This window comes from Ascaphus truei, chromosome 5 (assembly GCF_040206685.1).
Source record: "Ascaphus truei isolate aAscTru1 chromosome 5, aAscTru1.hap1, whole genome shotgun sequence".
Classification (NCBI taxonomy): Eukaryota; Metazoa; Chordata; class Amphibia; order Anura; family Ascaphidae; genus Ascaphus; species Ascaphus truei.
Window position 1 is genome coordinate 266,383,301 of NC_134487.1, and position 23,653 is coordinate 266,406,953.

The 23,653-nt window shown below is 43.4% G+C and overlaps 1 protein-coding gene across 2 annotated transcripts in view; it reads left to right on the forward strand.

The window, feature by feature from the left end:
• RELL2 (RELT like 2) overlaps positions 1-20,802 on the forward strand; it is a 48,355-nt gene extending 27,553 nt beyond the window's left edge. For both annotated transcript variants that reach the window (XM_075601999.1, XM_075602000.1), the window contains exons 3-8: positions 2,063-2,128; positions 2,219-2,282; positions 5,755-5,943; positions 8,530-8,968; positions 17,894-17,930; positions 19,018-20,802. In XM_075601999.1, the coding sequence (XP_075458114.1) occupies positions 2,063-2,128; positions 2,219-2,282; positions 5,755-5,943; positions 8,530-8,968; positions 17,894-17,926 (791 nt within the window). In that variant the 3' untranslated portion in view covers positions 17,927-17,930; positions 19,018-20,802. The remainder of the gene's footprint in view (positions 1-2,062; positions 2,129-2,218; positions 2,283-5,754; positions 5,944-8,529; positions 8,969-17,893; positions 17,931-19,017) is intronic.
• Positions 20,803-23,653: the final 2,851 nt, after the last annotated feature.

The window sequence follows — 23,653 nt, forward strand, 5'->3', positions numbered from 1 at the left end:
CACTTGTTCAGGTTGACATCTAAAACATTACCAGGTTAGGTTATGAATGTCAGTATATTAAATAATAGTATATAGTAGTTTTCCACGAATGATGCTCTTCAGTGAATTAACTAATCATTACAATCCTGCAATACTGTAACTCAGGGGTTCCCAAACTGTAGTCCCTAAAACGCTAGTAGTACCTAAAGATGGGTTGTGGTCAGTGAAACCCCTTCTACAAACCACTGGATTGATGTTACTATTAAAGGCTGATGATGATTATACATACATACATACATACATACATACAGAAAAGACAGATAATCAGCACTAAAAAGCTGTACAAACAATAGTATCCTAAAGCAGAAGGACATATTGATCATTACAACAAAGCCCAGGTCAGTTGAAAAAAAGATAAAGGGTAGACGGCCCAAATAATTCCTGGGGTCTGAGCAGCATCTTTGGAATAAACCAAGTTCCAGGTGATCTAAAAAAACAAAAAGCAGAAGCGCATGCGCCATAGTGTATTACCGTTTAATACATATTTTAGGTTGATAAAAACCTTAAACATGCACACTCACAAACAAATGTGTTAAAATCGCATAGTAGAAAAATCTGATAACAGGTAGGAATCTCTGCACTGCTGTGACTGTAGGAACACACTGGAACCAGAATCACCTCCCTGCTGCAACCTCCAGTCTGGGCTCAGTTGTGATGTTATTCAGTGTCCCAGGGGAAGGGCTCTGGTGGCACCATGAAAAAGAGCACACTCGGTGTTCAGCAGCTGATGTGTACGCGACACACAGCTAAGCAGTGGATTCCCAAGTTGTCTGTGATCGGGGAGCGGGGCTAGACGCAGCATGTCAAATGACCACTACCGGAACCACCAATCAGAACAGCTCTACGCGTTTCGTCGCTGGCAAGCAACTTCCTCAGGGGCATGATAGGATTTATGCACGCAAAGGTGAACAGCTACTCACAATGTAGCAGTGTAATTCAGCATACTGTATAGAATGTTGGTGCTGCAGTCGTGGTTAACGTCAGCGTCTCTGCCTCCACACTGGTGCAAACTTGAACAGCTGACGGAATCCAGGGATCAAACATTCGCGTTTTTTTCCCCTGCTCGTCACCACCCGATGACGTAGACGGGAGCCGAAGCATCCGTGTACCGGATAGGCAAAAGACACGCAGAGTCTTTTGGTGAACACTTCAATAGTGTATATGGTATGCAGCGCAGCAGGCAACACAAGTTAACCCTACGTGTTTTGTAATAAACTTCATCAGGTGAATTCAGATGCCTCTGATGAAGTTTCTTCAAAAATGAAACGCTTGTGACCCAGTGTGGAGGCAGAGACGGCGACATCGACCTTGACCGCAGCACCGAGATTCTATACATTATGCTGAATTACACTACTATATTGTGAGTAGCTGTTCACCTTTGCATGCATAAATCCTATCATACCATTTTTGCCTTTTTCTTCTTATTTTTAGGAGTCCTCTCCAATGGAACGTTTATCTACAGTATATCAATCACAGACTGGTTGTGATTTTGCCTTAGGGGCTTGTGGTTATACTTAGTTAGACCTTGAATTCACTGTTTCCCCATCTGCGCTTGTATCTAATTTTTCTGTTTCATATATAGATGTGTGTCTGATCAACAGAACTAAGTACCTAAATGAATATTAGGTGGTCCTCCAAATTATCATCAACATTAGGTGCTCTGTGATCAGGGAAAGCTTGAGTACCCCTGCTGTACAGTAGCTCTTGAAATAGGTTGTTAAGTCAATGAAAGGAAATAAAATATGATTACTATAATACAATATAACCGATTCAAATATAATTCAGTGATTAGCACCCTGAGGGTGAATGCACCCAATTTGTATGCATCACTTTGCATAAATATTTTATTATCCGTTAAGTGCTCAGTGGGTTTATTATATGGATTCTTTACTTATTGTATAGGGAGAATGCTTCAGATGATAATTATTTTGGTTTGGGGCATCTCTTTTGTTGATGTTTCCGAATTTCTCCCGTCTCCCCTGTGTATAAATCACCATGTTGTGGCTTTCCTCCTCTCATATAGATACAGAGGAGATCTCCAATGAAGACACTGTTGAGCGCATAGTCAAGTGCATCATTCAGAATGAAGGTTGGTGTCTAAGTCTTGTTTCAGGCATTTGAAAGCATTTATCAGAGTATGAGGACATTCGTGATGACACTCATCTCCTCTATGTCTTAGCAAATGCAGAAGCACTAAAGCAGATGTTGGGTGACACCGAAGGGGAAGTGCCAGCTGTCCCCAGGTGAGGCTATCCAGCATGACACATAGCTTTTCTTATAAGTTAATTCATGTTAAAGCACACCTGATTAAAAAGATACAACCATTTAAATTGGCAATGGTACATTGCAACAACCTTTGTCACTGAATGGGTAAGGCAGCATTACTTGTTTTAACTAAATACTGTAGCCAACACTATGGCAATAAGTGACACAGTCAACATAAGCCACCTGTACTCAAGTAGGGGTATCCTTAAAACCTGACCTGTTGGTGGCCCTTGAGGTCTGGAGTTGGCCACTTCTGCACTTTGGGGTCCGAGTATCATTGCCAAAAAAGTTTGTTTTGGCGCTCTTTTTTTACTTATGACTGTATGAGATGTAAAACACTTTTTTTTAAATCATGTAAATGTGTTCCTTAAAGTGGTTTAAACTACTACAGACCAAGCAGAGTTTTTTTTAGCAAATATGGGAGAAATAATTATGCAGAGCGAAGCAGAATTTGATATTTCATTATCATTTGTAATTTGTTACTAATTCCTCCTAGGGTCACTCCCAAAATCACAAAGTATCAAGAACAGGGTAAAAATGTATATCTTACGAGTTAAAGATGTTTGATTTTGTCCCAGTTCATAAATCTTTGTGTAACAGCGACAAGTTTGTGCAATTGTTTTTTGTATTTGCACCACTGAAAACGGCGTACTTCATGTATTTTCATTTTTCTGCATTCGCCACATTAGTTTCTGAAACAGTCTTTCTAGAATAACAAAACTATTGGAATTTAGACTTTTTTGGCATTTTGTGGGGGGGAAAAAATCATATTCCATATTCCAATCATCATTAGAAATGCTAAAATAAACATTTAGGAGAAAATTGCAGCAATTTTCATGCCAGTAAAATGACCTTTTATCATGTAGTGTAAGGGTAGGAGTAATATCATGTTATGTTGTTATGCTATTTTAAGATAACAGTTTTTACCCTGAAATAACATGATTTTACCCCAATGCCAATGAGCCTAGTAACGGCTAATTATTTTTGCATATAACTAGCTTTGTCGATCCATTGCTAAGTCAGGGAACATAACGTCTGTTCCAATTTTAAGTAACGTCACTTTATGTTCCCTCATTTCGTAGAATTTAGTGCAGCTATGCCTTAGTTACATTGAGAGACAGGAAGTATCAGTATACCAGCTGCTTAATGTACGTTGATGATGTTCTGCCTTTCTGTAATGAGAAAATAAAACTCAAATGTTAAGAGCATTTTGCAGCCAGGCAATAAAAAAAAAATACCTTTCAAAGTTAGATTAAAACCAGCTCAGAAACATATCTTAAAACATCAATCTCACCAGGGAATATATTATTATTACTGTATTATTATTTTTACATAATTACAAACAGGAGGTCCTCTGGTGCTGAACCGTACTATTTTCAACACTGGGGACCCACCGATTGCAGAGATAAATACTAGCGAATAAATTGATGTTGATGCTCCATCCTTGGAAAACAATGTGGCCATGAAATCTCACAGCATCCATGAGCCAATGGGAAGCCACAACGTCATCGGTTGCAGCTTCCTATTGGCTGATATTGGCCATATTGGATTTTACAATTGGATGCATTGGCACCAAAAATTGACTTCTTGGTCTATTCACTTGGGGGCCATAAGGCGTCTTCCAACATGGAAAGTGTGTTATCGGGTAGCTCTTCCTGGTAAATATGGCACTTACAGTAACTTTTGCAATCAATTTCTTAAAAACTAAAATCAGACTAGTATAACTTTTTTAAATTATTTTTTAATGCTGTCATATCCGATCATGTTTGTCTCCTTATATGTTAAATATTTTTCCACTCGTTTTTTGGCCCTTTGAAAGGAAAAGTTTATGTACTGCACCGACACACTTTATTCGAGCAAATACCCAGTATGTACCTGGCAGATAACTGGAATGCGCCGCTCCTCACCTCTGACAAGCCCCGTTGCATTTGCCTTCCCAGCCTGGGTTCATGCCTGGCTGACGTGCGGCTGATCTGTTAAATGATAATGATTAGGATTTAATAGGCTGCAATGCTTCGCGTGTCTACCAGATGGCATAAATTCATGAATTGTAATGCAGTATATATATATATACTGTGCAGTATTGCAGCCAGCGGGAATAAAATGCTTCAATCCCTGCCTGGAAAATAACCCAATGCACTCGGGCAGAAAACAGTCACAAACCTCAATACACCCGGGTATACCCGAATTCGTGGGACTAGCCGAGCTCGAATAAAGTGTGTCGCCAGTGTACAGTATCAGACTGTATCAGACTGATTATGTTATCACTGAGATGCAGTGACATAAAAAAAATGTATCTTGAAAACTGAGAGTCCCTGACACAAAGTAGAGCTGTCCCCCGATTCCAATAATATAAACATTTATATTTTTCCTGAGATTGCTGCTTTTAAGGCTACAATCAACATGTTACAAAAAAAGTTGTGTGTGCTGAGCACGCCCATTTTAAGTGAAACTTCTTTGTCTTTGGTCACTGTTTTGCCACAGATATTGTATTTGTGATGGTATATTTTAATTAAAATTCAAAACGCAATGTCAGTGACAAAACGCAAAGAAGTTTGACTTAGAACACGCATGATCGGCACAAACCTCTGTTTTAGCTATTTGCACTTCAATAGTTTACTAACTGTCTGTGTGTGTGCCTCTGTGTGCCTCTGTGTGTGTGCGTGTGTCTGTGTGTCTCTGGTGTGCTTTTTTGTGCCTCTGGTGTGTGTGTCTGACTCTGGTGCCTCTTATGACTCTGTTGCCTCTCGTGCCTCTGTCTCAAGCTGAGTTGCTGGTGCTCCTGCGCATGAGCGGCGCTCCAAGCCGGTGGCTGCTGCGCAAGTGCGGCGAGCCCGGCAGCCACTGCGCATATGCGAATGTAGGGGGGTGACTATTGGGTTCTGTGCATGCGCACTGCGGCCCACAACCTCTTCTTCTGCGCATGCATATACTGTAGTGTAACCTCCGTGCGGCCTGGAAAATGTGGTTATATGTGCGAGCGCGATGGCCACGTTACGGTTTTTCGTTACAATGCAAGGATTTTTTCCCATGAAAACACTGTAGGTGTTTCACTTCAAAAGGACAAAATAAATAAATAAAATTAAACATGCTAGCAAAAATAATGTGTTTGGTTCTACTTTGCAGGAGCCCCTGGTAGCAAAGCGATTAAGACAATGTTGTGGCTTCTGATTAAAGTGCAATACAAAATTTATAGTACTGTGTTTAAATACAGAAAAATTGAATTTTGTTATAAAAGAGCTACAATAAGAGGGCAGCAGGTGTCCCAAAAAAATTATTTAAACTGTGGGATTAAAAAAAAAAAAAAAAGTAGGGGTCCTTAGTACCATCATACCATCCCAGTTTGATCACTGGTTTGATCAGAGACAGTCTTACCAATGTTTGAATTACTGAAGGGGAATAAGAGTATAGTATGGATTTACATCTTCTCCATACCTCCTTGTTTGTTAGTCTATGTCCACACCGTGAGAGCCAAGATGCTGGTCCTCCTCACCATCACACGGTGCACCTCGGATCAACCCACGCGCCCTGTATCCACTGTACTCGCAAGAAGAGAAGCCTGTTACACCGTATGGGCAGATCCAAGGACAGCAGGGGAAAGATACATCCTGGAGAGGTCACAGTCTTCTCTGTTGGAAGGTACTCCCCTTTATATTTCTTAATGACTACACTCCTCGTTCCACAGAAACGGCTAAAGCGGCAATTCTACATAGAGCCAAAATGAACTAATGACAGAGTGTAAAGATAATAAGTTTAGAGCCATATTGACCAAGCAGTGTTACTCCATAAGACACCGTCCAGCATGGCTTAGTAATTATGGCCACCTACGGTCCATTCAAGTTAATGGAATGAAAGGGGTCTTTTCATTCACACGGCTTGGTAAATATGGCGCTTTATGGTTCATTCACTTGGGCGCCACAAGGCGTCTTACGACATGGAAAGTGTGTGATTGGATAGCATTTTCTGGTTAATATGGCCCTTAACTTTTGTAATCAATTTCTTAAAAACAAAAATCAGACTAGTAATTTTAAAATAATTTTTCAAAGCTGTCATATCTTACCAAGTTTGTCTCCTTACATGTTAAATATTCTACCACTCCCTTTTCTTGGTCCTTGGATGAACTGAAAGGGTCATGTACAGTTGTCACTGGGATGCAGCAAACAAGATAAACAATATCCTTTTTTCCTTTGAGCTAATGTAGCAAATGGATGCTTATAAAAAAATATAATTAAGCGGTGGTAACTGTCATGTACGGCACACCTGTGAGCACGTGACCTGCATATTGGACAAGGATTAATACACAGCAAACTAGCTGACCCACTTTTCACTTTCCGCAAAGGTCCCTCAAATGAGTAATATTTCCACCAACTCCATTCCAATATACCATCTGTCACGAACAGCACACTTGTCAGCACGTGACATATATGCAACCAGGGTTAATACACACAGCTAGTCTAGCAAACTCACCTTTCTCCTCGGCAAGGTACTTTCAATTAGTTAATATTAACCGCTTACTCGATTGCAATCATATCTAGCCGCTGTCACCACCAGAGGTAAAAGATATTAGAAAAATATACAGAGCCTCTGGTCTCTGTTTAATAAAGAAAAGCTATGAACTTAACGCACAAAATTCTGTTGTAGCAAAATGTGTCCGAAAATCTACTTTACTCTCTATACAAAGCGTGCAAACAGTTCATTCAGAGCCCAAAGCATCACTTATTAAAGTTTTGTTTATATTTATATATATATATATATATATATATATATATATATATATATATATATATATATATATATATATTTTAAATACAGTGCTTAGATTACAGAAAAAGATTAATGCAAGAACATAGTTCCAATAAATGTAGACCAGTTTCTTAAAATAAAAGGCTAAACATAAACAGAAATCCATATACTGTACGTTACCATAAGTCATAGGTCTTTCCCAGAGAGGTCACTGGAGTAGAAGATGAAAATTCACGTGTCTGTATCCCAGATACACCTCTGTTGAATTCTGATTTTAATAACTTCTTGCTAAGACTTATGTACCATTCTTCTCCCATTGAAAAAACATAAGCCCACCCCTGCCGTAAATCTGCTCGGGCTGATATTTATGACTTGAAAGAAAAAAACCTGTTGTCCTGTACCGTTTAAAAGCTGCCTCAATATATTAAAGGCTTTAAAACTTTATGGCCATAATACTTAGACACACGTGAGTCATATCAGTAGGTTCAGGCGAGTTTGCTGAATGTATTAATACTCACTTTGACTGGTGTGCTTCTAAATTGTAGTGACAAATGGCTATCTGTCCCTTGCCACCTTCTAAACCTCAAGTCTTTGGCCTTATTGCATGTCTCCTTGCAACGAGTACAACTATCTAAACGTTATTCTTCACAATAGATGTCATCACATTATATCCTCATTTTTAATAAAGCCCTCCAACTAAGTGGTGACCGGTTTGTCACCTCTCTGTGATGCACATTGGATATTTCAAGAATGTTACGGTTTTCTTTGAGGCTAACAGCCCAGGATCTGGCGATCGTCTATAGCCTTCCAAACTAAACATTTTTCACTTTTAGAGGGCCATCAGAGATAGCCCCCAATTAAGCCCTCTTTGTAGATTAGCACAGACAAAACAATGTTGTATTTTGAACACAATTTCTAACGAACGTTAACCCTGAATTACCAGATTAATTAAAATACTTTATATCCCCCGCCATTTTTATAATATAAATATTTGCTATTTAAAGCACTTTATATAAGTGGCCAGGTATGTGTATAGTTCTCCTTCACAGTCATAGCGGTCGGAGGTATAGTTCATTAAGAAATATAGGCGATGCGCTGACAAGTTGTGCTAGCATCACAAGACTTCTTGTAACAAATGCAACATTAAAAATGCAAGTCAGAGTATAAAGCTGTACTAATTAAAATATATAATGAGTGACATAAATCAGTGTCTTTTTCATGACTTGGTACAAGGTCAAATTGAGTTCATCTTTTGTTTATGTCACAAGCTAGACAAGCGATTTCAGTAACAATTTGGAGATGGTAAACTTACCAGTATTGTGTGAAATTGTAAATGAAATAATTAAATTTAGAAAATAGAATGCAAAAATACAGCATAAACCAGGATATTATACTACTGTTGTGCCCACGTTAAATAACACTCATAACGTGTATTTTCTTCAGTTATATTTATTGTCTGATTGCAATCCTTTGAAATTGTAGATTTCGCGTTACTCACATTGGGAAGAAATCTAGTCTTCAGGGATCACAAGATGACCCAGATGCCAGCACTGAGCCTATTTCATCTGAAAAATATCACGAGGAACAGCAAGTGACAAACCCCCAAAATGGACTCGTCCCACAAGAGGGCAATAAACAGGGAACAGAGGGCTTACCACAAAATGGACCAGAAGAGGTGGGTTTAGCAAAGTTGGAGAGGCAAGGAGATGCGGGTATTAAAAGTGTGTACATCACTGGACCAAGGAAATTGGTGAACAAGGCACCAGGAAACTCTATAAAGAGCAAAGGATCCAAAGATAGAAGGTGCAGTGCTCCAGAGCAGACAGCAGAACAAAGGGAACGAGTAGACATAAGTGAAATGAAAGGAGGAGAACAACACAAAGGAAAAACATATGTAGCAGAAGATAAATCGGTAAAAAAGGTAATGTATGTCTTACCAACTTTATAAACTATTGACATGCAACAGGTATTCCCCCACCCAATCGCATATATGGCGTATGCGATGGGGAACCTATATGTTACCAGGTGTGGTGCGTTATACCTGTCAGGCCCACAGGAGGTCTGAGCCTCCGCTAGTGAGAGCCTGGGGTGAATCTCTGGAACGTTTCTTGTAAGCGCCTCCACCTATGTGAGATTCTAGGAGTGTAGAGTGGCCCTCACATAGGAACCTCCATAAAGTAACCAGCCCACACCAAAGGTTATGGCTAAAAGGGTTTACTATATGGCAAATAACACAACATAACATACTTCAACAATATGACATTGACAGTGTCCCTCTATAACACTAATAGGCACAACTACCCGGTCACCACGTAGGGCTTTGTACCCCACACGTTATATCAATAGTCCCAAATGTCCCACAATACCCCAAATGAGTGGCTGTTGGTAAAGTTGGTGCACTTATAGATACCTGCCCGGGCACACGTCCGTGCCTGGGTGTAAAGCTCTTCAAAAAGGGTCTGACGCAGGAACAGGAATCCGCCTCCGGGTGAGGTGTCTCCCTCGTGGAGCGTCGCACCCACAGAATGTCTCTTGTAGTAGAGCCTGTCTGAGCCTAGACGCAGGCCGCGATCACTGCGTGCAACTGGCACCGGTGATGTCACATAGAACTGGGTACTATAGAAAGCAAACCCCCCTTTGCACTGAAAGGGGCCTTTCCCGAAACTGCCAACTAATTGCTGTGGCTGCACTGCAAGCCACACTGTCTTTTCTTGTCAGAGCCCACAGCACTGCAGCTGTGTCAGTGACAAGACTCAGACTCAGATTAGGGCAGGTTCCCTACCTAAGGGGCCTTAATTATGAACTTACCCACTAACCTAGTGGGGAGTGGGGCCTACCTGGGCCTGGGGTTTCTCTGGCCTAGTACAGCAGAGCCCTGCTCTGTTTACACTACCTTCCCCAATCTTTTCCTGGATCCAACTGACAAAACCCTGTCTGCACACAACATTGTTGCAACTTTGCAGCATGAGAAGCTGCCAGCTCTATTGGCTTCAATGCTGCCTGTGACCAGGGTGAAAGTGCAGTCCCCAGAGGCTGCTGGGAATTGTAGTTCTTGGTACAGCTCTTTCCTATGGGGACCGCGTGCGCGATCTTTACTGCGCATGTCTGAAGCTGTAATGGCCGCCGCTACTCTTAACTGAGCATGCGCAACTTCCAAGAGCTCTTGCACACATGTAATGGCCACCTCTATGCTTGCCAACCTCTGTGCATTGCACGGCACAGGCGCGAACTCCCGCGCCAACCTCAACATGGCCGCCGCGATTGCTCTGCTTACGCGCAAGCCTCCGCACATGCGCGAACACATTAAACAGGGCGGCATCCTGCCGCAGCTGCCACTGGGAGCCCCCAGGAACGCGCTCGCCCCTGCAGCAGCACACACGCAAGGGGGAAAGAAACCTGCAGACAGGGGGACCAGAGGGACCCTGGCTACAGACATATAAATTGTATATATACATTTGTTTGCTGCTTACCCTAATCTAATTTCAAGAAGACTGCGGGGCAACCTCCTGCCACATACTGTTCCTCAATTTGTCCTCTGGAATGAGTGACCGCTCAGTTATCTTAAGTAAAATAATTGAATTGAGAATAACAATGATAAGGAATAGTTATAAAGACTGTGATCCATTCTTAATCATTGGTGCTATGCCAGAAGACACCTTACGGTAGGGGAGCGCAAACTTTTTGAGCTGTGCCCTCCTGCTTGCTCCCCCTCACCTTGTATGGCGGCGTCAAAAGACGCGAGGGTGACCCCGTTACCATGGAGAGACGCGTGACGTCACTCCGCATGACACCACGGCGGCATTTGACGGCGCGTTGACATGGCAACGCGTCTTTGCAGAACTCCGGTAAGTGAGTTGCAGAGGCCTCACGTGATCCCCCGGCATTTAATTTAAAAAACAAAACAAAAAATCCAGCACCCCCCACTTTGCGCACCGCTGCCTTACAGCATCTTCCAACTCCAGGTGTATTATGACATAGCACCGCTTAAGAAACATGGGCCAGAATGCAGTGTTGTCATTAAGAATTTAAAAGTCCTAAAGCAGAAAGTGAATGATAGAGCAAATCGAATCTCATACATTAAATATTTTTTTTAATAAAAATGAAAGGATAGACGCACACATCTAATAAAAAAAAAAATAATAATAAAAAAAAAAAGTCCCACAGGGTCATTTATTGGATATACATAAGCAGTGTTCGACAAATCACCCAAAAATCTACTCGCCAACCAAAAAATCTACTCGCCACCTAGTCCCGCCCCCAACCCCGCCCCTAGTCCCGCCCCCAACCCTAGTCCCGCCCCCAACCCCGCTTTAAAATAAAATATATAAATAAAATACATTTAATAAATTCCTAGTCAGAACAACATTCATTTTTGACATAAATGTATTTATTGTATTACATTATACTACAATTAGGCCTTGTTACGTGTGTGTGTGCGTAAATTTCACATCTAGAAATAAAAGCCAGATGTGAATGACTAGTTTCCTGAACCTCTTAACCAGTGTCTGGACGTCCCCGCTTCACAATATCTAAAGCATTAATCCCGCCTGGGATCTTACCTGATCCGCAGTCCCTCAATGTCCAGGTACCTCATTCCCGCAATGTTACACATTGGAGGGGATGTGTTCCCTACCTGTCTTCTGGGTTAGGGGGGATTCCGATATCTTCCGTGTGAAGCTTGAGTCAGATCTGGAAGACAGCAGTATAGGTTATTTCGGTGTAGTATAGGGCAAGTAAGATATATAGGGTAAATAAGAGATCCAGAGTGTGGGGGGGTTAGAGAGATAGAGGGAGAGAGTGGGGGGGAGAGAGAGAGAGTGTGTGGGGGGGGGGGGAAGAGAGAGAGAGTGTGTGGGGGAGAGAGAGAGAGTGTGTGGGGGGGAGAGAGAGAGAGTGTGGGGGGGAGAGAGAGTGTGGGGGGAGAAAGAGAGAGTGGGGGGAGAGAGAGAGAAGAGAGAGAGAGTGGGGGGGGGGGGAGATAGAGAGAGTGGGGGGGAGAGAGAGAGTGGGGGGAGAGAGTGGGGGGAGAGAGAGAGAGTGGGGGGAGAGAGAGAGTGGGGGGAGAGAGAGAGAGTGGGGAGAGAGAGAGAGTGGGGGGAGAGAGAGAGAGAGTGGGGGGAGAGAGAGAGTGGGGGAGAGAGAGAGTGTGTGTGGGGGAGAGAGAGAGTGTGGGGGGGGGAGAGAGAGAGAGTGGGGGGGAGAGAGAGAGAGGGTGTGGGGGGGAGAGAGAGAGTGTGGGGGGGAGAGAGAGAGAGTGTGGGGGGGAGAGAGAGAGAGTGTGGGGGGGAGAGAGAGAGAGAGTGTGGAGGGGAGAGAGAGAGAGTGTGGGGGGGGGAGAGAGAGAGTGTGGGGGGAGAGAGAGAGAGAGAGAGAGTGGGGGGAGAGAGAGAAGAGAGAGAGAGTGGGGGGAGAGAGAGAAGAGAGAGAGAGTGGGGGGAGAGAGAGAGTGGGGGGAGAGAGAGAGTGGGGGGAGAGAGAGAGTGGGGGAGGAGAGAGAGAGAGAGTGGGGGGAGAGAGAGAGAGAGTGGGGGGAGAGAGAGTGGGGGGAGAGAGAGTGGGGGGAGAGAGAGAGAGAGTGGGGGGAGAGAGAGAGAGTGGGGGAGAGAGAGAGTGGGGGGAGAGAGAGAGAGTGGGGGGAGAGAGAGAGAGTGGGGGGAGAGAGAGAGATGGTGTGGGGAGAGAGAGAGGGTGTGGGAGAGAGAGAGGGTGTGGGGGAAAGAGGGTGTGGGGGAGAAAGAGGGTGTGGGGGAGAGAGAGGGTGTGGGGGAGAGAGAGGATGTGGGGGAGAGAGAGAGGGTGTGGGGGAGAGAGAGAGGGTGTGGGGGAGAGAGGGTGTGGGGGGGAGAGAGAGGGTGTGGGGGGGAGAGGGGAGAGAGGGTGTGGGGGAGAGAGAGGGTGTGGGGGAAAGAGAGAGTGTGGGGGGAGAGACACAGAGGGGAGAAACGGTGGGTAACACACACAGAGGGTGGGTGATACACAGAGAGAGGGTGACTGACTGACTGGGGGGGGGGTGACTGACTGGGGGGGTGACTGACTGACTGGGGGGGTGGTGACTGATTGGGGTGGTGGTGACTGATTGGGGGGGGGTACCTCTGGTGTCACACACATACACATGCTCCCATACACACATACACTTGCTCCCATACACATGCTCCCATACACATACACACATACACTTGCTCCCATACACATACACACATACACTTGCTCCCATACACATACACACATACACTTGCTCCCATACACATACACACTTGCTCCCATACACTTGCTCCCATAAACACATACACTTGCTCCCATACACATACACACATACACTTGCTCCCATACACATACACACATACACATGCTCCCATACACATACACTTGCTCACACACACACACACACACACACGGGAGGGGGGGGGGGGAGGAAAGGCCACGACCAGCACCACCACCACGCTCCTCCCCCACCCACCCCCCGCTCGTGGGGGGGGGGGCAGGCCGACACCCCCCCCCCATACCTCACGCGGGCATATTGGAAGCTTTGGGGAGGTATCCCCCAGGGGACAGTCAGCCCCGCAGTGGCCGCCACTACCCTGCTCCCCTCGCCGGCATGTCTTCACAGTGCGCGGCCAAGCAGCTTTGCAGACTGCTTCTTCCCCCCAGCCCGCGGCGGCATGAAGCTAGCTGGCGGGGAGGCGGCAGGGTAGGTGGGAGTCACGTGGTGAGGGCCGAATCCCCCCCCCCGCACGCCAACCGGGCTGCCAGCAGTGGGGACCTCCCGCCCGGGGCAGCGATCGGTGGATCGAGGGGGAAGGGAACAGGAGCAGGGGACAGGAGGAGGGGAAGGGGACAGGAGCAGGGGACAGGCGGAGGGGAAGGGGACAGGAGCAGGGGACAGGAGGAGGGGAAGGGGACAGGAGCAGGGGACAGGCGGAGGGGAAGGGGACAAGAGCAGGGGACAGGAGGAGGGGAAGGGAACAGGAGCAGGGGACAGGAGGAGGGGAAGGGGACAGGAGCAGGGGAATGGAGGAGGGGAAGGGGACAGGAGCAGAAGAAGGGGACAGGAGGAGGGGAAGGGGACAGGAGCAGGGGACGGGGACAGGAGGAGGGGACAGGAGAGCTGCCGCGGTGGGGAGTAGGGAGCCATGTAGGGACCAGGGGGATCGCAGGGAAGGAGCAGAGGGGCCGCAGCATGGCGAGTACTTACTCTTGATGTCCGGGCAGAAAGAATGGCCGCTCGTTGGGGGCGGGCTCATATAGAGCCTGGCCGCGCGCCCACAAATCCTGGGAGCGCGCGCCAAACAGCAGTCAGGTAGGGAGTTTTTTTTTTTTTTTTTTAAGCGCGAGCAGGGAAATTTCAGCGCGAACGGGGGAAATTTAAAAAAAAACACGTGTGCTGCTTGGGCCAATGTTTACTCGCCTGGGGGTTAAATCCACCCGCCCCGGGCGAGTAAATGTATAGGATTGTCGAACACTGTACATAAGAGTAGGTGGCATAATGTTTTGTGGTTTACCCGAGGAATGCTTTTCTCTGCACCTCTAAACATTGTGCTTATCTACTGTAGTCTTTTGTATATACAATAAATGGCTGTAAGGTCCCTATTCTTTTTCCAATGATCAGTTATCAGACATTTTGAGACAGTAGCTTTTCTTTAGAGAACCGAATGAAGAAGTTTGTTTTGGGTGCAGTTTGGGCCAACGACACATCACCATGGAATAAAGTGCAGGTCTGTAGAAAAACAAAAGGAATACGTCAATGACCTTTTCACAAAAATTATTTAACGACTTCACAAATTTGCTGGCATAGCAGATCCCAATGATATTTCCTTTGTAAACAGCATGTTTCCCATAGAGACTGGAGGAAAGCAACTTGCTCATTTTATAGCTTAGAAGAAGACATTGCTGACAGCAACTAGTTTCCAAACATAATTAATCAGGCTACAATGCTTGAGGCATTGATCTCACACGCAGTGGCAAACCCAGTAGCACAGAGAATGGAAGGGCGTTTGGTTTGTTGAATATAGTGCCTGGGTGGTCAGTGGTCCAAGTATTGAGTGTCTATTGTAGGGACTTAGATGGTTTGTAAATGACCATAATATATGTACTTCTTTTCAGGGTGTTCAATGACCTAGTTTACTGGAACTGAGCCCAGACATTATGGGGGCCTGCACTTCATCAGCAGTTACTAATGGCTTTTAAAAGCATCTATTAAAAGACATGCAGACGAGAAGCATAGAACACATTCTGCTGTTACCATCATTTGTGACCTTTAAAATGTGCTTTATGCTTTCCGTTTTCCCCCCAAATGATGCATTTTACTTGGTTAATAAACGGTTTAAAGTCAGTATAGAAGTACAGTAGCAATGACCACATTATGTTATAGTAACCTCCAAATGTGGGTAAACAAAAAAAGCATGTGTACTAAATGAAATCTAAAACTAAATAGAGATATCTTTATTTTTTTCACACGGTTTAAGAGCCAGCGATGTTTAATTTGGAACTATCAAAGATGCTGAAATGACATTGATCACTAATGCGTTTGAATTCAGCTTCTCTTGGAACCATGCATTTCTCTTCCTCATTGCTGACCTGTTAAAGACCCAGTGAACAGATACCTACTTCTTATTGAGGAGCACAATCTCACCCCCCACCTGAAAACAGATGAGGGGTGGGCAACTCCAGTCCTCAAGGGCCACCAACAGGTCAGGGTTTCAGGATATCCCTGCTTCAGCACGGGGAACTCAAACAGTGGCTCAGTCGAAGACTGTATCACCTGTGCTGAAGCAGGGATATCCTGAAAACCTGACCTGTTGGTGGCCCTTAAGAACTGGAGTTGCCCACCCCTGGTTTAGTAGCATTTTACAGGCTCAGACCTGGAAAGGTACAAAATGGAACTAATGGCACAGAGGTTTAATGGGTTAAATTTTGGTCATCGATTCCTTATAAATTTAGCACAAGCAATATGATTTTCGTATATCGTTTTTATAAAATGTCACTTTTCATTTACAGTTAAAACTTTTTAACTCTGTTTCTACCAACCCAAATACAATATAATAAAAATCACGTACATGTCTTCCCTGGCGTGAATTTAGCTAGTTAAGGTGAAAGGCAACAAGAGGCATTGAATAAAGGAACTAAGATGCCCACGTTTACGTTTACAAAACATTCCAAGACAATATTGCAAAGGCTTTTGATACGTTAACACACGAGAGGTTCGTGTACAAAATAAACAAAGTTGATCTTGGTAAAAATATTTGCGCCTGGATTGAACTTGTTGAAGGATAGACCAGAGAGTTATCAGAAATTGAACCTTTTCAGGTTGGGCTAAAGTTGTGAGTACCTCAAGGCTAGGTACTGGGACCACTGCTTTTTAACTTGTTTATTAATGACCTTGAGTTTGGCATAGATAGCTGTCTCCATCTTTGTTGATGATACTAAATTGTGTAAGGTAGTAAAATCAGAGCAGAGTGTAATTTATCTCCAGAAGGACTTGGATAGACTGGAAACTTGGGCAGGTAAATGGCAGGCGACTTACAAATTAAATGTGACAACATTAGGTCAATTCTTGATGGAGAAGGATTTAGGAGTGCTTGAAGACAGCAGGCTTAGCAATAGTGCCCAATGTTAGGCCATAGCTGCAAAGGCAAATAAGATCTCATCTTGCATAAAACAGGTATGGATGGAAAGTGAGTAAGCATAATTATGCTACTGTATAAAGCATTAGGCCTCGGCCATGGTTCTGGCGGGTGGAGCCGCGCTGAGGCTCAGGGCCTTAGACAGCGCGCCCTGGCCTCAGACAGCGCGCCGTCCGGGGGCATGTCAGCGGGCGGGCCAGTGACGTCACGGAGCTGGTTCGCCCTCATTGGGCGAACCGCTCACGTGACCGGCCCTGCGCGCCGGCAAGCGGGAAAATGTAAAATTTCCCTAAGACCCACGCTTCCGCAATCGCGCGGAAGCGTAGGCGAGCCCCTACTAAAGGCGCTCTCATTGCGGCTGTAGGGGCTCAGTGCCAAGCGGAAGCACGCCTCAGCGCGCCTCCGCCCGCAAGCACTAAACATGGACGTGGCCTTAGTAAGACAACACCTTGAATATGGAGTACAGTTTTGGGCACCACTCCATAACAAAAAAAATATGGAACTAGAAAAAGTGCAAAGAGCCACCAAATTAATAAAGGGGATGGATAATCTGGCATATTTCTAGCTAAATGAGATTTGTTTACATTATAAAAGATGTGTCTAATAGGGGAAGTGATAACTATATACAAATATATTCAGGCTCACTGCAAGGAGCGTGCAAAAGAACTATTTATTCCAGGGGCAGTACAAACAACAACAGGGTCATCCCTTAAGGTTGGAGGAAAGGAGATTTCACAAACAAAGGAAAGGGTTCTTTACAGTAAGGGCAGTTAAAATGTGGAATTCATTACCCATGGAGACTGTGATGGCAGATACACTAGATATCTTAAAAAAAAGATTGGACATCTTTTTTTTTTTTTAAGAAAGGAAAGGTATACAGGGATATACCAAATAAAGTAAACATAGTTAGGATGTTGATCCACTGAGAAATCTGATTGCCGTTATTGAGTCAGCATTTTTTTCCCTTGACATCATTGGATGATGTTTCACTAGGGTTTTTTGTTTGCCTTCTCCTTATATATGTTTACTGTAGCTTGAAGGTATTTTTTGGGTGGTAATGCAGTTTTCAAGAGTAATGGTAATATTTTTGCAAGAGGATGTAGTAACAAGCATGCTGAATTGCAGCAAAAATAGTTGAATCTTCATTGAGAAACAACGTTTTTGCTCTGGCTGAAACTTTATCGGGGTGAATATTATCAATAATGTCTTCTGTTTTTTTCCCATAGATAAAACAAGACGATTCCTCCCGGAAGAAATGATACTGTAAGTCTGTTTTTTTGTGTTTATATTAATTGCAAACATTATCTATTGAACAGTTTACCTTGCATATTTCCCTGGATTTTAACTTTTCCCCAGATACACAACATTTCCAATTATAAATCATAACAATCACATAGTTTCCATCGGAATCAAACTTAATTTGTCACAGTACAGTATACAGTATCACTGTACAGTATATATATCACGCAAGTATACACGTATATTTATATACAGTACACTCACACAAACACACACAAAGTTCAGCATGTTGAGAAACCAGGACTACCAACAACAAAATTAAACAAAAAGGTTTCTTGTACGAGTAGATAGATGGAGAAGCGCTCAAATGCTAGGTATAATAACCAATGATAGCCAAAGCCAAAGATAAAGAACGCACCAGCGTTGGATTTTAGGTCTACAGTATGACACATTAAAGTTTATATTTTTTTGGAATTGGGTCCTCTCCTTGCTCCTGTTGGATCGTGCGCTCCTTTCCACTTCCTGCTTCTTGTACGAGTAGAGAATGGTCTTCAAATAGCATCTAAAAAGGCCAGTTAGAATACACAAGTGGTAATCATAAATTATTTTGCATGCATTTTGGTTGCCTTGTGTTATTTTAGAAGGTGAAGAACTCACCAACACTCGCATGGACCTACATAAAAAGAGTTGTTTACTGGGATTAACTTTTAGGTCACATACTGTACTAGGACCTTTTTAAGGACATTCATAAAGGTCGTCGTGTGGGGCTAAAATGTTGATCACAACAATTCTTTTTACGAAGCTCCTTGTGAGTACTCATTGAGTTTTTCATCTTCTGCAATTCTGTGATTAATCCTGAATTCGCTATGCACCTGTGACAGGCCAACCATTGTAGTTTAACTGCTCCAGTAAATCATTATTATTTTTACTCGGCAATATGTCTCGTGTTCTTTTATACATTTTACACTCGTGACCAATTTGTGTGTGTGTGGGGGAGGGGGAGGGGAGTGTTTTTTGGCCAGGGTGATATTTTATCTTATTTTAATCTGCATCTCCCTGTATGATCTCTGCAGTTTTTACAATGTCCCTTTTTTCTGTTTTTGATATGCAGCTACTTTGAAGTCTGTTTCAGCTGCCAGAAGCTCCAGCAAAGTCCAGACGAAACCTCATTTATCCACTGGAACAACTGCTACTGAAAGCAAGATGGTGCCATGTATGAAGTTTTATAGCACAGACAAGGCTGATGTAACAAGACACAACATGGGCAAAGTTTTTGTTTTTAATATTTAAATCTCTAATTGGTCCTTCCCCGTTAACCTGAACTTCTATAAAAGGAAAAGGTTTCATGCATGAGGGGAATTCCTCCTCCAGAGCTCACACAATGCACAAATTTGAATCGTGGCATTCATCCCTGTGGGAAATGAGACTCACTTAGGTGTTACCATAGTGTCATGTCCGAGACCCTCTCAGGTTTTTGTAACCTCTCAACTCATGTTCATCGAGTGGAAGTCGCAGGCATTGTGATTACACCATTTTACACACATTATAAATAAGGGGCATGAGATTCACTAACTACAGTATAAGGCTCCAAAGGTTTCTGATTTTTCAATAGAGTTGTCCAATGATCAGGACTTTAATAGATCGAACACTAATTGGCTCTGGTTGTTGTCATGCATACACTGACCAACAGTATATTTGGTTTTAAGTGATTTTTAAGTGATTACAATACATTTAATTAAACCAAAAATAACAATAGAGTCTGTTGTACCTCGAGATTTAGAAATACCACATCCATTCTTGAGATGTTTTCGTTAAATGGTTTTTAAGCTAAATGACTTGTCGGTACAAATTAAGAGCAGCTTATTTTCTTTGTATTTAACATGAGAAAAAAAATGATGGCACATCTAACATTCAGATCAAAGAGAGAAGCTCTGTTCCACTCATTAGTCTGCCACCTATTTATAAGGTCTCCCATCAGACAGGATTATATGAGGCATCTCATTACCTGGTTATAGTCTACAGTATATCACCACAATAAGACATCATTGACACCACACTGATTAAATTATGTTGACTGATGCTCTGTATGTTGTAGAAGATCATCCATTAGGTATTAAAACAAACCCAAGCCATAAACAGGGCTGCCAAAAAGGTGGAAAGAGGGGGAACAGGGACCAGGTCAACTGGGGGTGATCGGCCAGGCCCCTTTGACTGCAGGTCCCACCAAACACTGCCTTCGCGCTCAACAACCCAAGGCCCTGGTGTATACTTTTCACAGTGAGATCATGGAAATATAGTGTCATTCCTAAGAGAGAAAATGTGATTGTTTCCTCTTTTACAATGTGTGTGCTGCCTGTGGGAAAGCAATAGAGATTATAGCACAGTGTCTGTTATTTTCCATTGTGATGCTCAGCGTATGGCTTTTGGGCTCAATTGCAAAAGCTATTAAACAGATCTTAAGTTATGAGACAAGGTAAATACACCAGGGCCCCCAACACAGCAGAAAATGAAGCCATAGCAGCAGGCGTTTTTACAGCCTCTACACTCCTGATCACTATTAACCTGCCCATAAACACTCGTTCCCAGAGGGAGCCAGCGGCATTGATGCAGTGATATATTTAAAAGACAACTATGTGACCAAAAAAGATAATAAATGCCGTACAAATATTTATACATTTTTTTTTAAAGTCTTAAAATATTACTTTGTTTTAATTTAGAACAAAGATTATAAATGGAAGGAAAGGTGATAGTCAAATGTATTTTTTCCCACCGAAATGATAAAGGTAATCAGATTTAGTAACTTACTTCCTGAGCATCAATTCGGGAAGGGGGCTGGTATAATTGAAAACACCTGTACTTGTCTGTATTTATTATATTAAAAAAAACATCAAATCATCGCGTTTGAAGCTCAACATACCGTATATCAGGGTTTATGTAGCCAGACAAAAGTTGAAATAACTCCATCATACTGTATGTAGTAGCAATGGAAGGAGAGGGAGTAGGTGGTATGATATATTTTATTGAACCAACAAGTAGTTATGTTCTCAGGGTCCTTCATCGGGTAACCAAATAAAAGGTATCATACCACCTACTCCCTCTCTCTCCTTGGCTACTACATGGAAGGACTAACACAGCTACCCACCCTTCTTTGCATCATACTGTAGGTATGATAAAAAAAAAATGTCCCATGAAAATCAATAGGATTTTTTTTAATTTTATCTTTTGCCATGGACTTGCTTAATTTTTGCCTTGCTATCTACAGTAGACTCTATCAGTTATTAATTCAGGGTAGTCCTACACATACACAATTTACAATATGTAACAGGTTTGCGGATTTGCTTTTCATTACTTGTTTTTTTTTTCTCATCGTGAGCACAAACTGCAAAGTTTTAAAGCACATCTCTGTTAGAGAAATACGTGTATAGCTAATTTTGCAGGGACTTCTAAAAATGTCTGCCCTCAAAGTCTTCATCACTCCAACTTTCGCATTGCTGCCATGTGGTTTGTTTCCTAAATGAGCTATTAGATCAGTCACAGGGTTTATTTATCAAGGCAAAAGTTGAGGAATTGGGGGACATAATACCTGCACCACGGTTCAAGGAAACAAGTTCCATTGAAACCAATAGCATGTTTTTCTTTGAGGCATCTCCGTGTTTCTGTTCCAGAATTTCCCCACTTTGGCCTTGATACATAAATTCTATATTCGTTAACAAAAGCTGTGTGCATCGTATATTTTGTGATATTCGCTGTCATATTTTTTTGCAGTTAGGTGTTCGGACATAGATTTGCAAAGTTATTAAATGTGTTGGAAAATCTGAAACGTAAAATGTTCTGAAGAGTGTTACATGAGCGCTTTCACTTTACAGTAATTGCAAAGTACAGTATGTTGCTAACTAGCTGGCAGTTCACACGGGCTGCCTTACAGGCCTGCAAAGCAACCTTTAGAAATGCATTACAGGCACCTGTGACAGCAATGGGGTTACATTTTGATTCAGCTTTACTTGTATGGTCATCCCCCCCTTCCCAAATTACCCCAGCCTATGTGTAGCATCTCCCCTACCAACGCCCAGTCTGAAATGGATGCAATGCATGGACACAGAACTGTTACCCTAACAAGCAGAAGCCATTACAGCTCTGGACCTATAAAGGAGTAGAATATGTGCTCTTTGTTTATGTTTTCTTTCTAAGTGGCTTTGCCTTAGAGGCTAAATACATTTGTGTTATTTAATTATTTGTAGGTATCAGAATCAAGGCATTTTGCAAACTAAATGTACCCATTGCAGGATGCCAGGCCACTGGAGGGGTTGGAACAGCAATTGGGTCAGTTAGGTTGACATATTTGATGCTTTCTTTAAATGTTCCCAGTGTACAGGAACATGCATCCTGTAGAGCAGTGATTCCCAACAGGCGATTTGGGAACCCCTAGGGTTCACGCGAGGTGTCGCCAATGGGTTCACCCATAAAATCTGTAATGGTGGATCCCAGGCAGTATAGTGGGATCCTGAGCTTGTGTGGGGCCTGCGTACTTTGTAAGGCCCCAAACGGCACCTTAGCATGGGTGGTGTACAGTAGCTGTCATTTACAGCAGGAGCTTCCAAAGTCGCAGACACGGGAGACCAGGAATTTACACCTTTAAACCGGGATCACTCATTGAGCAAAACCAAGTAAAACAAATGATCATTTATTCCATTGAAACAGATGTACACACAGTGGATTACAATTATACAGAAGAAAACACACTTACTGGGGGTCTGGGCTACAAAACTAACCTTTCCTAGTTGAAATAGCACAGAAAGTCTTTACAAGTCCTTTAGATGACTGGGACTAAGCCCGAAAAGTCCTGGTACTGAACTCGGCATGCAGTTCCTGCCGCCACCGCTCTTTCCACTCTGGAGGTGCTGAAATCCCTTGACTGGGAGCGAGTACCAAACGTCCTGGTACTCTTTTCGGCTTGTATTTCCATCCGCTACGTTCTCTTTTCAGAACTTGGCCCCGAAAAGTGCTAGGTTTCGTATAGGATTTCAGTCCCATTCACAGACTACCTCAACCAATCAGAGCGTGGGAATTTTGCCACCAGCCTATCAGCATTTTGCCGGTACCCTGAAGCTAGGTGGGCACGGTTTTCAATTCTGCAAAGGGGCATACGCCAACCTGGCACCTCTGCCTCTTAGCCTATAGAACCCCCTGCCGAGCCAGGCTCCTCAAAGTCTGGGGCCGGGCAAATGGTCGCCTGATAGCCCGGATTCATGCCAGGACATGAGTACTCAAGGATAACTCCGGTACTCCGCCTGCCCCAATACCATGGCATCTCTGTAGCTTTCAAGTCCAGGACCCAAGCAGACTTGGTGGCACCAACTTAATAGCCAGCTGGTCTCTCAGAACCATGGACTTAGAAATCCCCAGGTCATATACAGTGCACCAAGCATTATACATTTTAAACATACCCGTTTAATAAAATATACTTGGAAACTGTGTCTTACTAAAAATGTCGTAAGTCCTTCTTTGGTGTCAGGGATAGAATAAGAATTTATACTTGCTATTCTCACAAGCCATATCCCTGCCACACTGCAAAAACCTGACTTTACATTTTTTATATAAAATAAACCTTGCAGCTTTATCTTATAGCTGGAGCACCCACTGAACCCCTATACCAGGTTTAGGGTGACTTGGGCATGAACTGGGCACCCCCCTCCATACTAGGGATCCCTGTACCGTTCTGGGGATACCTTGATCCCCTACGACCCTTT